The 14309-nt window shown below is 38.0% G+C and overlaps 1 protein-coding gene across 1 annotated transcript in view; it reads right to left on the reverse strand.

Moving 5' to 3' along the window:
• The window catches only part of PHKA2 (phosphorylase kinase regulatory subunit alpha 2), a 292026-nt gene that overhangs the window by 123535 nt on the left and 154182 nt on the right, over positions 1-14309 (reverse strand). Inside the window, 1 exon segment of the mRNA XM_053706381.1 lies at positions 11603-11737. Coding sequence (XP_053562356.1) covers positions 11603-11737 — 135 coding nt within the window.

The following is a 14309-nucleotide window of genomic DNA, read 5'->3' on the forward strand; positions in this document are numbered from 1 at the left end:
TAATAGCAAGAAGAAACAAAACCTTCCAAGATAGTAATTTAATATTAACAGAATGCATCGGCTCAAACGGAACCTGCTGCAAAACTCTAAGAACAAGGGTAACACTCCAAGGAGGAGCAACAGATTCAAACACAGGCCTGATTCTGACCAAGGCCTGAACAAAAGACTGAACATCTGGGAGAACTGCTAGACGTTTATGCAGAAGAATAGACAGTGCAGAAATATGACCCTTCAAAGTACTGTTGAAAATAATATGCAATATCTGTCTCTATTTTTTGCAGTGCCTTGTGAGGTCTGAATGGGTTAATTTGTATGTGGGCATTATTAGTCAGGAGGGCCACTCTGGTTAATTAATGGGATCATAAAATATAGCTAGTTCTTAGAGTGTCTGTTTATTTGTTTCTCAATCTAATCTTTTTCTATCCTTGTTTAAGTTCTTGCATTCCAGCTAGTATCAGTAAATACTTAAATCCTGGTTATCTTGATAGGCCAAATATATGAATGTATGTACACAACTCATTGTAAACATTGGGAATGTATCTAGTTCTCTCTGACCTTTGTTTTGTTTTGATGTATTCTCAAACACAATTCTGATGTGTAACTGTTATTTACTTATGTTGTAACCATATTTGTTAAAACCCTTGCATTTTTTTAGCTAGCTAATCATAAACTGTAAATAGCCTAGATGATGTGGAATGTATAAATACCTGGGAAGGGGACTGACCCCCTCAGAGAAAACTTTGTATTGTTTCTCTCCATACTGCAGTGTGTAATCAATAAACAAACTCTTTTTAACCTGTCTTGGTCTGAAGGAGTTATTCAGTCCAGGGTGAGTATATCACCAACACATGGCGTAGTCGGCAGGATGGCAAAATCTCAGACAGCAGTCCAAGTGGCAAAGACTTTCTGCTCCAGGGACACTCCATTTAGACCGGTCTTCTGAATGGTAAGAACATTTTTGTTTTTAGTTTAACAGTAATTGAGTGTCTCTGGGTAAGGGGTCAGAGCTGTTTGGTGTTCTGGGTGACGCTATCCTAAGAGGCTTTGTTTATTGATTTATTAATGTTATGTGTTGTATTGTGTAAATTGTTTTTGTAAAAAAGTTAAAACTTGTGACCTAGGAGGTTGTCTATTTAAAGGCAACTGGGATTAGGAAACTGGGTTGCAAGTCCCACCAGATGTTAACCAGTCAGTGTTGGAATGCAAAGGGAACTGTGACAAACCTATATCCGAAACTGTGACCTGGCAGACACCCTAAAAGGACACATAGTTACCTGTTCTGATTATATGTTTAGGAAAACCTCTTGGATAAGTACTGATTAGACAGCTTTATTTTTTGTGAGAGCACTGATAAGAAAATATTGTTAATCTTAGGAAGGGGCTATCCTGGCTCTTGGATAAGTCCTGATTAGACAGCTTTATTTTTTGTGAGAGCGCTGATAAGAAAATATTGTTAATCTTAGGAAGGGGCTATCCTGGGTAGACGTAAGACTGCAGCAGTCATTTAAGGGGACAGTATACACTCATATATACTCATTTTCATATAACTGCATGTAATAGACACTACTATAAAGAATAAGATGCACAGATATTGATACAAAAATCAAGTATAAAACTGTTTAAAAACTTACACAGAGCTCTCAGTTTGCTCTGTTGAAAAGGACATAAACAGGAGCAAGTTGGAGTAGGTAACTAATGGTATTCTCATAAAACTGTGGGGAGTCTGAAAGTCAGAGCAGTGTTATTTGCAAATAAGCAAACCTATACAGTACATTTAAAAAAAAAAAAAAAAAACAACAACAACTTTATGGGCTATAAATAGATAATCTACAAAACATTTATGCAAAGAAAAAAAATGAGTGTATAATGTTCCTTTGAGGGCAAACACGTGAGGTAGTGTTGCCAGGTTGGGGTGGAGGTTCCCCTGATACAATACAATTCTCTTTTGTTCTGTTTTGTTGTTTTTTGTTGTTTTAGTTTTTAAGAATTTGTGTTAATTGTAAGTAAAAACCCCAAGTGACATTTAAAAAATAAAAAAAAAATAGTAAAAAGTAAAAAGTCAATTTAAAATGGAACATAGTTCCTCTAAAGGCTGTTCCACTAATCCTAAATGGCTAAAAGGTTCCCCAGCAGAATATATGAATCAACACCATGGCCCTTTTTGTAATAAGTACCATACTAAATGGTCCCGACTAACTCAAAACAAAGGGTCCAATATATGGCCAGAGGGTGGTTCTTGGAACCTAGATAAAATAAATACCCTAAGTAATGTTTTAATAGAGGTTTCAAAAAAGAACAACCCTACATCAGAAGAGTGGAAAGCATATTTTAAATGGAATACTGAGGCAGTAAAAAGACAGTGTGAGTCGTTAAAGGCTTCACTAGAGGATTATCAAAAAGAAATTAAAAACTTAAAATTAAATCTCCCAGTAAGGGAAGAAAAAGAGCAAAAAAATAAGAAAAAGAGTGCAAGGGGTAAAAGAATAAAATGTTTCAAATGTGGAAAGGTGGGACACATGAGCAAAGATTGTTGGTCACTCCAGCAGCACTAAAATACAGACACAATAGCTGCATTTAAGAGGGGTATAGGAATACTGATAGATGGACTGGTAAAAGTATGTGGTAGAAAAGTTTGTGTTTTAATGATTAAAAGATTAAATAATACATTAAAACTGTGCTTTATATTTTTTAAGTGGGTAAATCATGTTTTAGTGTTCTTTATCAGGGAGTACCCATGGACAAAGTAAGTGTATATTATACAATTTTGTAAAAATAGGAATAATTGAGAGGAAATGTATTTCTTTGTTAGATGGTTCAGAATATAATGCTCATGAAAATGTGTATAAATATTGAAGAGGTGCTGGAGATATGTAAGGAGATATTAGAAGTTTACATGGTGGGTTTTCTACCTTAGGAGTGAATATTTTTGAAGTTTTAATTAGTGGTTGATTGTCAGTGTTCAATGTGTCTCTGTTGTATAGATTTTTTTCAGAGCAATAGTGCTTATATGCCGCAAATTTTCATATATACATGTTGTCTTGTATTGATTTGCAGAACTGGCCAGCTGCAATAATTATGCAAAGACAATATTTAGTTCAAATAATATTTAGTGGATGAATAGAATTAAACCAGGTATAATCTTAATGAAGATGTTTGTATATGGTTGTCTAACTTCTTTTACTTAAGTTTTTTAAGTGGAATAAAATGTTTTAACTATAGAAAAATCTGACACAGATAAGACTTTTGAGCAGTCAGACAGTATAGACATAGGAGCTGCGTGCTATAAGAAAAAGGGAGGAGGGGAGAATGTAGGCTCTGACTGACTGTCAGTTCTTGATAGACAAAGTACATAGCCCTTTGTAAATATAGCCAAAAGCTTTAATGATTATTGGAGTTGGGAATAAGCACATACCAGAACCTTTGATTGTAACTGTAGGTCCTGAAACAGAATGACATGTTCCAAAACTGTTCAATAATGTAATTAGGAAAGACTTACTGTGTGAACTAGGGAAAGTTTTCCTTAATGTGTCTGGAGGAGAACAAGAAAGTGTATACCTGTCTTGGAGTGATAATTGCAGAATCTATGTGTTAAAGATTTGTCACTAATACAATCAGCAGGGGAAGTGTTTTTGAAATTAAAGGGACAGTGTACTTGACATTTTTTATTGTTTAAAAATAAATAAATAAAAAAATAGATGGTCACTTTGTTACCCATTCCCCAATTTTACATGATTAACACGGTAGTATTGATAAACTTCTTTTACCGCTGTGATTACTCAGTATCCAAATCTCTGCAGACTACCCACTTATCTCAGTGCTTTTTATAAACTTGCAATTTGGCAATTAGTGCTGCAGCCTATGAGCCTGCCTAGTTTTAGCCTTTAACAAGGAATACCAAGCGAACCAGGCAGATTTGATGGTGGGAGTAGATTTGGGGGTTGTTTGGAAATGCATGCCCTATCTGAATCATTAAAGTTTAATTTTATTGACCCTGTAAAGAAAAATGTAAATTAACCTGTATTTTACAATACCCCCTGTGTAAAATGCTGATGACTATTAGTTTAACATTGCTCAGAAACAGGCTGTAAATATAATATTTGTTATCTTGATTTTGGAGACTGACATATAACTAACATCAATGCTTAAGTCTTTTCATATCCAGGTACTTGCTGCACAGTTAAAGAATGATAATTGTGCAGTGCATGCCATCTCACCTGGTGATCTTAAAATGGTTAAAAGTTTTTCTAGAAAAACAGCTCTACAGCCAAAATGGAAGGGACTTTTCCGTGTACTACTTATCACGCATACAGCCATTAAAGTTGCAGAAGTTAAATCGTGGATCCACATATCTCATTGTAAATTGGTGCCACTACAGACTGATCCTATCACTGGCAAGGAAATCCAAAAAGACTGAGCTTTTGGGAAGTATTATTCTTTGACAGTGCCTGACTGTTTCCTGAAATTTGACTAATTTTTACTTGTTATTATTCCTGTATGCTGCATTTACACTCTGGTGATATTTACTAGAGTGTAAAGAAAAATCCCTGATTTATATACCTTCTAATAGTCACTTAGATAATAACAGTTCATTTTTGTATGATTTATTTATTCTATTACTGTGTAATTGTTATATGTATACCAAACTCACCATGTATCCTTTTATATTTGTGTGCATTCTCATTGTTCCCAGTTATGTCTGCCATACCACCCATGTGAACAAGACAATGCATTTATTGTTACTGCCACACTGATGGTACAGGTGCATGATGGATCTGTGGTTTCATACCACATATCCATGAGTCTGGTACCTCTGTATTAATAATGTTCTTTCAGTTAAAATACTATTAAATTGGGCATTTCAACAATGTATACAATGTTTCACTATTAATGAAACATTACTATACATTCATTTTTATTTTGCTTAATTTTTTGTAAAGTACATATAAAAATTATACTTGTTACATTTTCTCCCAGTGATGATTGGATGAATTATTTTGGCTAATGTATCTGGGAAGTTTTGTATATTGCACCTTCCCCACATTCTCTATTTGTTTTTTGTTTATTTCAGATGGATTATTAGTTTTGAATCCATTTAATAGCAGTGAGCATTCAAGGTAGTTTTGGTGTTAATATAATTGTGCTCAAATACGTATGTACTTATGTTTAGCTATTAGATAGAGATTACAAAGCAATATATTGTATGTCTGTGGCAACCCCAGTCTCTTAAAGGGACAGTACATTGAAAAATTATTTTTATATTAATCTATTTTAGACTTGTAAGAGCAGCTGCAGAGTATAAAATGTATGAGAAATTGCATTTTCGGGTTTATTTGTGTATATTAAGTAGCTGGTTTTGTGCTTTAAAACTACAGCCTATCTTCAGGTAATATCATATTCCATTATGTTATCACTTTGTTTACACAGACTTACATCCTTATCTTTTAATTATGTGGAGAACCAAAGCTCAATACTTAGAGAGAAAAATGGAAAAATAATAATTGTATTACTTACCCATTCTGCATGATACTTAGTTTAGTGTTTTGGTTTCTGATTTAACTTTTGGCCTGTCAGGATGGCTGGGAAAATTGGGGGTACAGATACTGCAAGGTTTGCTAATCTTTGTCGTACTAATTGTTTTTCTTTCTCTCGTAGTAATCTGTCTCAAACTAATGCTACACAAGCTCTGTAGCCTTGTCAGCCCAGCAACCAGCAGACTGATGCCCTCCTGTGAAGATTCAGCCCCGCATGTGCCCATTCGCTATGGCCACGGCGACTATACTGCAGTTTGAAATGGAGTTCACCCGTCGGCGACTAAATCATATTGCTGTTTGATGCTATTGTCACAGAGTTTAACAGCATCAGAGGAGGGACTGTTGAAAATAATATGCAATATCTGTCTCTATTTTTTGCAGTGCCTTGTGAGGTCTGAATGGGTTAATTTGTATGTGGGCATTATTAGTCAGGAGGGCCACTCTGGTTAATTAATGGGATCATAAAATATAGCTAGTTCTTAGAGTGTCTGTTTATTTGTTTCTCAATCTAATCTTTTTCTATCCTTGTTTAAGTTCTTGCATTCCAGCTAGTATCAGTAAATACTTAAATCCTGGTTATCTTGATAGGCCAAATATATGAATGTATGTACACAACTCATTGTAAACATTGGGAATGTATCTAGTTCTCTCTGACCTTTGTTTTGTTTTGATGTATTCTCAAACACAATTCTGATGTGTAACTGTTATTTACTTATGTTGTAACCATATTTGTTAAAACCCTTGCATTTTTTTAGCTAGCTAATCATAAACTGTAAATAGCCTAGATGATGTGGAATGTATAAATACCTGGGAAGGGGACTGACCCCCTCAGAGAAAACTTTGTATTGTTTCTCTCCATACTGCAGTGTGTAATCAATAAACAAACTCTTTTTAACCTGTCTTGGTCTGAAGGAGTTATTCAGTCCAGGGTGAGTATATCACCAACAGTACTGACTGACAAACCATTCTCCAGGCCCTCCTGAAGAAAAGCCAACATTTGAGGAACCCTTACTTTGTTCCAAGAAAAAACCCTTTGAATCACACAATGAAGGTATTTACACCATACCCTATGGTAAATTCTGCGAATAACCAGTTTACGAGACTGAAGCATAATATCTATGACTTTCTCAGAGAAGCCACGTCTAGCCAAACTAAGACATTCAATTTCCAAGCAATCAGCTTCAGAGAAACCAGATTTGGGGCCCTGAAGTAGAAGGTCCTTCCTCCATGGCAGAAGAGATGACATCTTCACCAGATACACGAAACAGATCCTGTGAGGCCATGCAAAAGCTATCAGAATCACAGAAGCTCTCTCCTGTTTGATGCAAGCAATTACTTGTGGAAGCAACACAAACGGAGGAAACAGGTATACTAGATTGAAGCTCCAAGGAACTGCTAGAGCATCTACCAGAACGGCTTGAGGATCTCTTAAGATTGAACCGTACTTTGGAAGCTTGGCGTTTTGACGAGACACCATCAGATCCAACTCCGAAACACCCTACCTGAGAGTTATTATTGTGAAAACCTGTGTGGAGAGCCCACTCTCCAGGATGAAAAGTCTGCCTGCTCAGAAAATCTGCCTCCCAGTTGTCCACCCCTGGAATGTGGGTGGCTGACAAATGGCAATTGTGAGACTCCCCCACTGGAGAATGCGAGTCACCTCCTTCATTGCCAAAGAACTCAGAGTTCCTCCCTGGTGGTTGATGTAGGCCACCGAGGTGATGTTGTCCAACAGAAATCTGATAAATTGGACCAAAGCTAGTTAAGGCCAAGCTATTAAAGCATAGAAAATTGCTCTCAACTCCAAGATGTTTATTGGAAGAGACAACTACTCTGGAGTCCACAGACCCTGTGCTTTTAAGAAACCCTAAACTGCTCCCCAGCCTAACAGGCTGGCGTCCGTGGTCACAATCACCCAGGAAGGCCTCAGGAAGCATGTGCCCCGAGACAGATGGTCCTGTGAAATCCACCACGAGAGAGACTCTTGTTGGGGAATCCAAATGTATCTTCTGTAAGAGATCTGAGTGGTCCCTGTTCCATTGACTGAGCATCCATAGTTTCAGAGGTTTCAGAAAAGGAATGATGTCCATGGAGGCAACCATAAGTCCAATCACCTCCATGCATTGAGCCACAGATGGATGAATAGCAGACTGAAGAGAGAGGCAAGAAACATGAAGTTTGGATTTTCTGATGTCCGTCAGAAAAATCTTTATGGACAGGGAATCTATGATTGTTCCCAAGAAACACACCCTTGTATCTGGAACAAGGGGACTCTTTCCCAGATTCACTTTCCACCTGTGGGATTGTAGAAAAAGACAACATTTCGGTATGAGATTTTGCTAGATCAAAAAAATTTGGCGCTTGAACTAGGATGTCGTCTAGATAAGGCGCCACAGCAATACCCTGGGAGCTCACCACTGCCAGAAGAGCCACCAGAACCTTTGTAAAAATTCTGGGAGCTGTAGCAAGGCCAAAAAGAAGGGCAACAAACTGGAAATGTTTGTCCTGGAAGGCAAACCTTAGATACTGGTAATGATCCCTGTGAATGGGAACATGAAGATACGCGTCCTTCAGATCTATGGTCTTCATGAACTGACCCTCTTGAACCAAAGGAAGAATAGAACGGATGGTCTCCATCTTGAAGGACGGAACCCTGAGGAATTGGTTGAGACACTTTAGGTCCAGAATGTGACAAAAAGTGCCCTTCTTTTTGGGAACTAAATATAGATTTAAATAGAATCCTAGACCCTGTTCCTCTAGAAGAACTGGAACAATCACTCCCAGGGATGATAGGTCCTTTACGCAGTTTAAGAAGGCCTCTCTCTTTATCTGGTATGCAGATAACTGACAGGTGGAATTTGCCCTTGGGAGGACAAGATTTAAATCCTATTCTGTAACCGTGGGATACTATATCTATGGCCTAAGGATCTGGAACAATTCGTATCCAAGCCTGACGAAAAAAAGAAAGCCTGTCCCCAATTTGATCCACTACAGGATCGGGGGCGGCCCCTTCATGTTGATTTACAATGAACGGAAGGCTTCTTGGCTTGCTTCCCCCATTCCAAGGCTGACTGGACCTCCAAGAAGACTTGGATTGATCCGACTTGGAAGAGGAAGACTTCTGTCCCTTAAAATTATGAATGGAACGAAAATTAGAATTCTGGCGATCCTTAGGTCTATTCTTTTTATCCTTAGGTAGGAAAGAACCCTTTCCACCTGTAATGTCAGAAATAATTTCTGCCAAACCTGGACCAAACAAGTTCTTACCCTTATAAGGCAAAGATAAAAGCTTGGACTTGGATGTAACATCTGCAGACCAAGATTTTAACCACAGAGCTCTGCGAGCTAAAACAGTAAAACCAGAAATCTTAGCCCCCAGCCTAAGAACTTGAATGTTGGCATCAGAAATAAAGGTATTGGCTAGCTTAAGAGCCTTGATCCTGTCTTGGATCTCCTCTATAGTTTTATCCTCTAGGATAAGATTAGATAAGTCATTACACCAATAAGATGCTGCCACCGCAACTGTAGCAATACTAGCAAAAGTTTGCCACTGTAATCCCTGATGAATGTACATCTTCTTCAAAAAGCCTCAAGCTTCTTATCTATGGAAACCTTGAAAGAATAACTATCTTCAATAGGAATAGTAGTTCTCTTAGCAAAAGTAGAGATAGCTCCCTCTACCTTGGGCACCGTGCGCCACAAGTCACGAATAGCATCAGCAACAGGAAACATCTTTTTAAAAACAGGGGACGGGGAAAAAGGAATCCCTGGTTTATCCCATTCCTGAGTTATGATATCTGCCATACGGTCTGGAACTGGAAACACTTCCACAGATTAAGCTTACTAGACCTCTTTGGATTCTCCGCAACAGATGCATCGGATTCTTCCAAAGTAGCAAGAACCTCCTTCAAAAGAACTTGAAGGTGTTCTAACTTAAATATGAAGTTGATCTCTGAATCTGCAGAATTGGTCACTACAGTATCAGAGTCTGACAATTCCCCCTCAGAAGCCACTGAAGAATCATCCTCATCAGATAACTGAGACAAACTGACTAAAGCAGCCTTAGCGGAGTCAGCCTTACTAACATCAATATGTTTAGATTTCCTCTTACGCTTACCAGTAACCTTTGGAAAAGCTGAAAAATCTGCGGAAACAGCAGAAGTAATCTGCACAGCGAAATCCCCAGGTAAACCCTCCCCAGGAGGTTGTTTAGAGGAACCGCAGGGCACTGAATGTGAAGCTTAAGGGAAAAGCTGAGACATTGCTAGGATAACACTATCCTGAGAGACAGGAGGTGCATTGAGAGACATCTTTAAACATTAAAGTTTTATTTAGACTTGAAGAGCAAAACTGTACAGGAGGAATTATCTTAGCCTCCAAACACAATAAGCATTTTTCAAAAGAATCAACTTCAGTATTAGTGTCCATAATTGGGTATCAGTTATTAGCAATTAACAAACATTTAAATGCCAAAAACAAATTGGGTTGATTTATGTGAAGCAGTAAAAAACATACTTAACAAAAAAGCACCTAAAACTCTCAGCTCTGCTGAGGTCTTACCCCTCCAGAAGTTGCTATCCCACTAGCACAGAAAACCAGAAACACCCGGAGCAAAGATCACCTCCTTGTAACCGAAACAGCCCAACCACTTGAAAACAACTGCAGGCAGAGAAAACTACAACCTCCGCACTCGCCGCAGCAAACTCCGGTCTGAACAGAGAAGCTGAAAAACCGGAAGCGCGGAGGAGCAGTAACGTGACCGCAATAATAAAAAATTGCGGCAAACAAAAACGGCACGAAAAACGGCAGCAGCACAGCAAAAAGGGATTGGGTCAAATAAAGCTGAGCTGAAAAGCGATTGCCCCCAAACAAGTTTAAAGCAAACACCTGTCAAACGCTTAATACACTCTCCATCTCTGAGCCCCCAATAAAATATGATGCCTCTTTAACATATAAGCAGTGCCCCTTAAACAGAATACAAATACTTTCCACAAGGATTTAACCCCTATAGTGCCGGTACCTTCTAACCTAGAAGGGAAAGCACTTACCTGTGGATCCTACTCTGTCAGGCAGGATCTGTTTTCTGAGGTGTGGCAGCTTCTCCACTTCTACCAGGGACCTATAGAAAGGAAAGAACAGAGTAACCAACTCTGGCTTTCTATAATAGGGGTAGCAATAATGTTAGAAGTTAAGCAAAGACCACCTTGCTGTCTTTTAACTGCTAATAGCCACCATTACTCTTACTAAAGAGATTGACATGGACACAGCTAGACCCCAATCCTTGCTTGCAGGGAAAAGTATCCATAACAGGATTTTAAAAATCTTCAGACACCATCTTCGCCATCCTCCCGTGATCAAGGCAAAGAGAATGACTGGGGGTTATGGGTAAGGGAAGTGATACTTAACAGCTCTGCTGGGGTGCTCTTTGCCTCCTCCTGCAGGAGTGAATATCCCACTAGCAATTAGAATGTTTTGTCGACTCTCTGTGCCATAGGAAAGAAAAGAAACCCAAAAACTAATTAACCCCTTCACTGCCCGGAATTTCAGAAGTTTGGTGCACAGCTGCAATTAGCTGAGTTCTAATTGCTAAAAAATTATTGCAAAGCCATGCATATCTGCTATTTCTAAACAAAGGGGACCCCAGAAAACCTTTTATAACCATTTGTCTTATGACTTAAGTTGCTAAATGTGTAAATAATTTAACTATTTTTTTAATATGATCGCATTTTTAATATGATCGCAACCAAAAGGGGCCTAGCTCAATACCTTGGGTTGTCTTATTTTATATATAGTTTTGATAGGTAAAAAAAAAAACAAAGCACTATTTCTGTTTAAATTAAGTGATTGCAAAAATGGTAAAGACAAGTTTTTCCCTGAAATTCCCAGTAACGAAGGGGTTAAATAAATAAAGATAAAAATATATACATCAAGTCACAAACTATACAATTCTATAGATTATCTCTTCTGTAATGTTTTTGTTGCTGACTAGAAGAACATTTATCATAGCTAATAACATAAAAAAATAGACATTAAAATACTGAGGGAAAAAAACATACACACTAAATACATACCCAGTTTAACATAGAGGTGACTCAATATTTTAGCAGGCTGCACTCTGATGGGACGGACATCACTAATGCTCTCAACAGCAATACCGTGTTTTTTCAACATTTTCTTGATTTCTTTTGATTCTGCCAGAACTGTAACTGCAAAACATACATACAACAGTTGTGTCAATATGGCTCTGTCTACTTCTTGTTCTTGAAGGCTGGGAATGCCTAGCGCATACTGAGTTTGCAACACATGTCCCTATGTACCCCTAATCTGCTGCCCCTAACACCGCCGACCCCTATATTATATTTATTAACCCCTAATCTGCCACCCCCAATGTCGCCGCTACCTACCTACAATTATTAACCCCTAATCTGCCGACCGGACCTCACCGCTACTATAATAAAGTTATTAACCACTAATCCGCCTCACTCCCGCCTCACAAACCCTATAATAAATAGTATTAACCCCTAATATGCCCTCCCTAACATCACCGACACCTAACTTCAAGTATTAACCCCTAATCTGCCGACCTGACCTCACCGCTACTCTAATAAATTTATTAACCCCTAAAGCTAAGTCTAACCCTAACACCTCCCTAAGTTAAATATAATTTAAATCTAACGAAATAAATTAACTCTTATTAAATAAATTAATCCTATTTAAAGCTAAATACTTACCTGTAAAATAAACCCTAATATAGCTACAATATAAATAATAATTATATTGTAGCTATTTTAGGATTTATATTTATTTTACAGGCAACTTTGTATTTATTTTAACCAGGTACAATAGCTATTAAATAGTTAAGAACTATTTAATAGCTACCTAGTTAAAATAATTACAAAATTACCTGTAAAATAAATCCTAACCTAAGTTACATATAAACCTAACACGACACTATCAATAAATTAATTAAATAAATTACCTACAATTATCTACAATTAAACCTAACACTACACTATCAATAAATTAATTAACTACAAATAAATACACTAACTAAAGTACAAAAAATAAAAAAATATTTACAAACATTATAAAAATATTACAACAAATTTAAGCTAATTACACCTACTCTAAGCCCCCTAATAAAATAACAAAGCCCCCCAAAATAAAAAAATGCCCTACCCTATTCTAAAATAAAAATAGAAAAGCTCTTTTACCTTACCAGCCCTTAAAAGGGCCTTTTGCGGGGCATGCCCCAAAGAATTCTGCTCTTTTACCTGTAAAAAAAAACATACAATACCCCCCCCCAACATTACAACCCACCACCCACATACCCCTAATCTAACCCAAACCCCCCTTAAATAAACCTAACACTAAGCCCCTGAAGATCTTCCTACCTTATCTTCAGCACGCCGGGTATCACCGATCGGTCCAGAAGAGCCTCCGAAGTCTTCATCCAAGCCCAAGCGGGGGCTGAAGACATCCATCATCGGGCTGAAGTCTTGATCCAAGTGGCGGCTGAAGAGGTCCATCATCGGGCAGAAGTCTTCATCCTATCCGGGCAGAAGAGGAGATCCGGACCGGTAGACATCTTCATCCAAGCGGCATCTTCTATCTTCTTCCATCCGACGACGAGCGGCTCCATCTTCAAGACCTCCGGCGCGGATCAATCCTCTTCTTCCGACGTCCTAACACAGAATGAAGGTTCCTTTAAGGGACGTCATCCAAGATGGCGTCCCTCGAATTCCGATTGGCTGATAGGATTCTATCAGCCAATCGGAATTAAGGTAGGAAAATTCTGATTGGCTGATGGAATCAGCCAATCAGATTCAAGTTCAATCCGATTGGCTGATCCAATCAGCCAATCAGATTGAGCTCACATTCTATTGGCTGTTCTATTGGCTGTTGAAGATGGAGCCGCTCGTCGTCGGATGGAAGAAGATAGAAGGTGCCGCTTGGATGAAGATGTCTACCGGTCCGGATCTCCTCTTCTGCCCGGATAGGATGAAGACTTCTGCCCGATGATGGACTTCTTCAGCCCCCACCTGGATCAAGACTTCAGCCCGATGATGGACGTCTTCAGCCCCCGCTTGGGCTTGGATGAAGACTTCGGAGGCTCTTCTGGACCGATCGGTGATACCCGGCGTGGTGAAGATAAGGTAGGAAGATCTTCAGGGGCTTAGTGTTAGGTTTATTTAAGGGGGGTTTGGGTTAGATTAGGGGTATGTGGGTGGTGGGTTGTAATGTTGGGGGGGTATTGTTTGTTTGTTTTTAAAGGCAAAAGAGCAGAATTCTTTGGGGCATGCCCCGCAAAAGGCCCTTTTAAGGGCTGGTAAGGTAAAAGAGCTTTTCTATTTTTATTTTAGAATAGGGTAGGGCATTTTTTTATTTTGGGGGGCTTTGTTATTTTATTAGGGGGCTTAGAGTAGGTGTAATTAGCTTAAAATTGTTGTAATATTTTTATAATGTTTGTAAATATTTTTGTAACTTAGTTCTTTTTTTATTTTTTGTAACAGTTCTTTTTTTATTTTTTGTACTTTAGTTAGTTTATGTAATTGTATTTATTTGTAGGTATTTGTATGTAATTAATTTATTGATAGTGTAGTGTTAGGTTTAATTGTAGATAATTGTAGGTATTTTATTTAATTAATTTATTGATAGTGCAGTGTTAGGTTTAATTGTAACTTAGGCTAGGATTTATTTTACAGGTAATTTTCTAATTATTTTAACTAGGTAACTATTAAATAGTTCTTAACTATTTAATAGCTATTGTACCTGGTT

This window comes from Bombina bombina, chromosome 3, assembly GCF_027579735.1.
Source record: "Bombina bombina isolate aBomBom1 chromosome 3, aBomBom1.pri, whole genome shotgun sequence".
Lineage (NCBI taxonomy): Eukaryota > Metazoa > Chordata > Amphibia > Anura > Bombinatoridae > Bombina > Bombina bombina.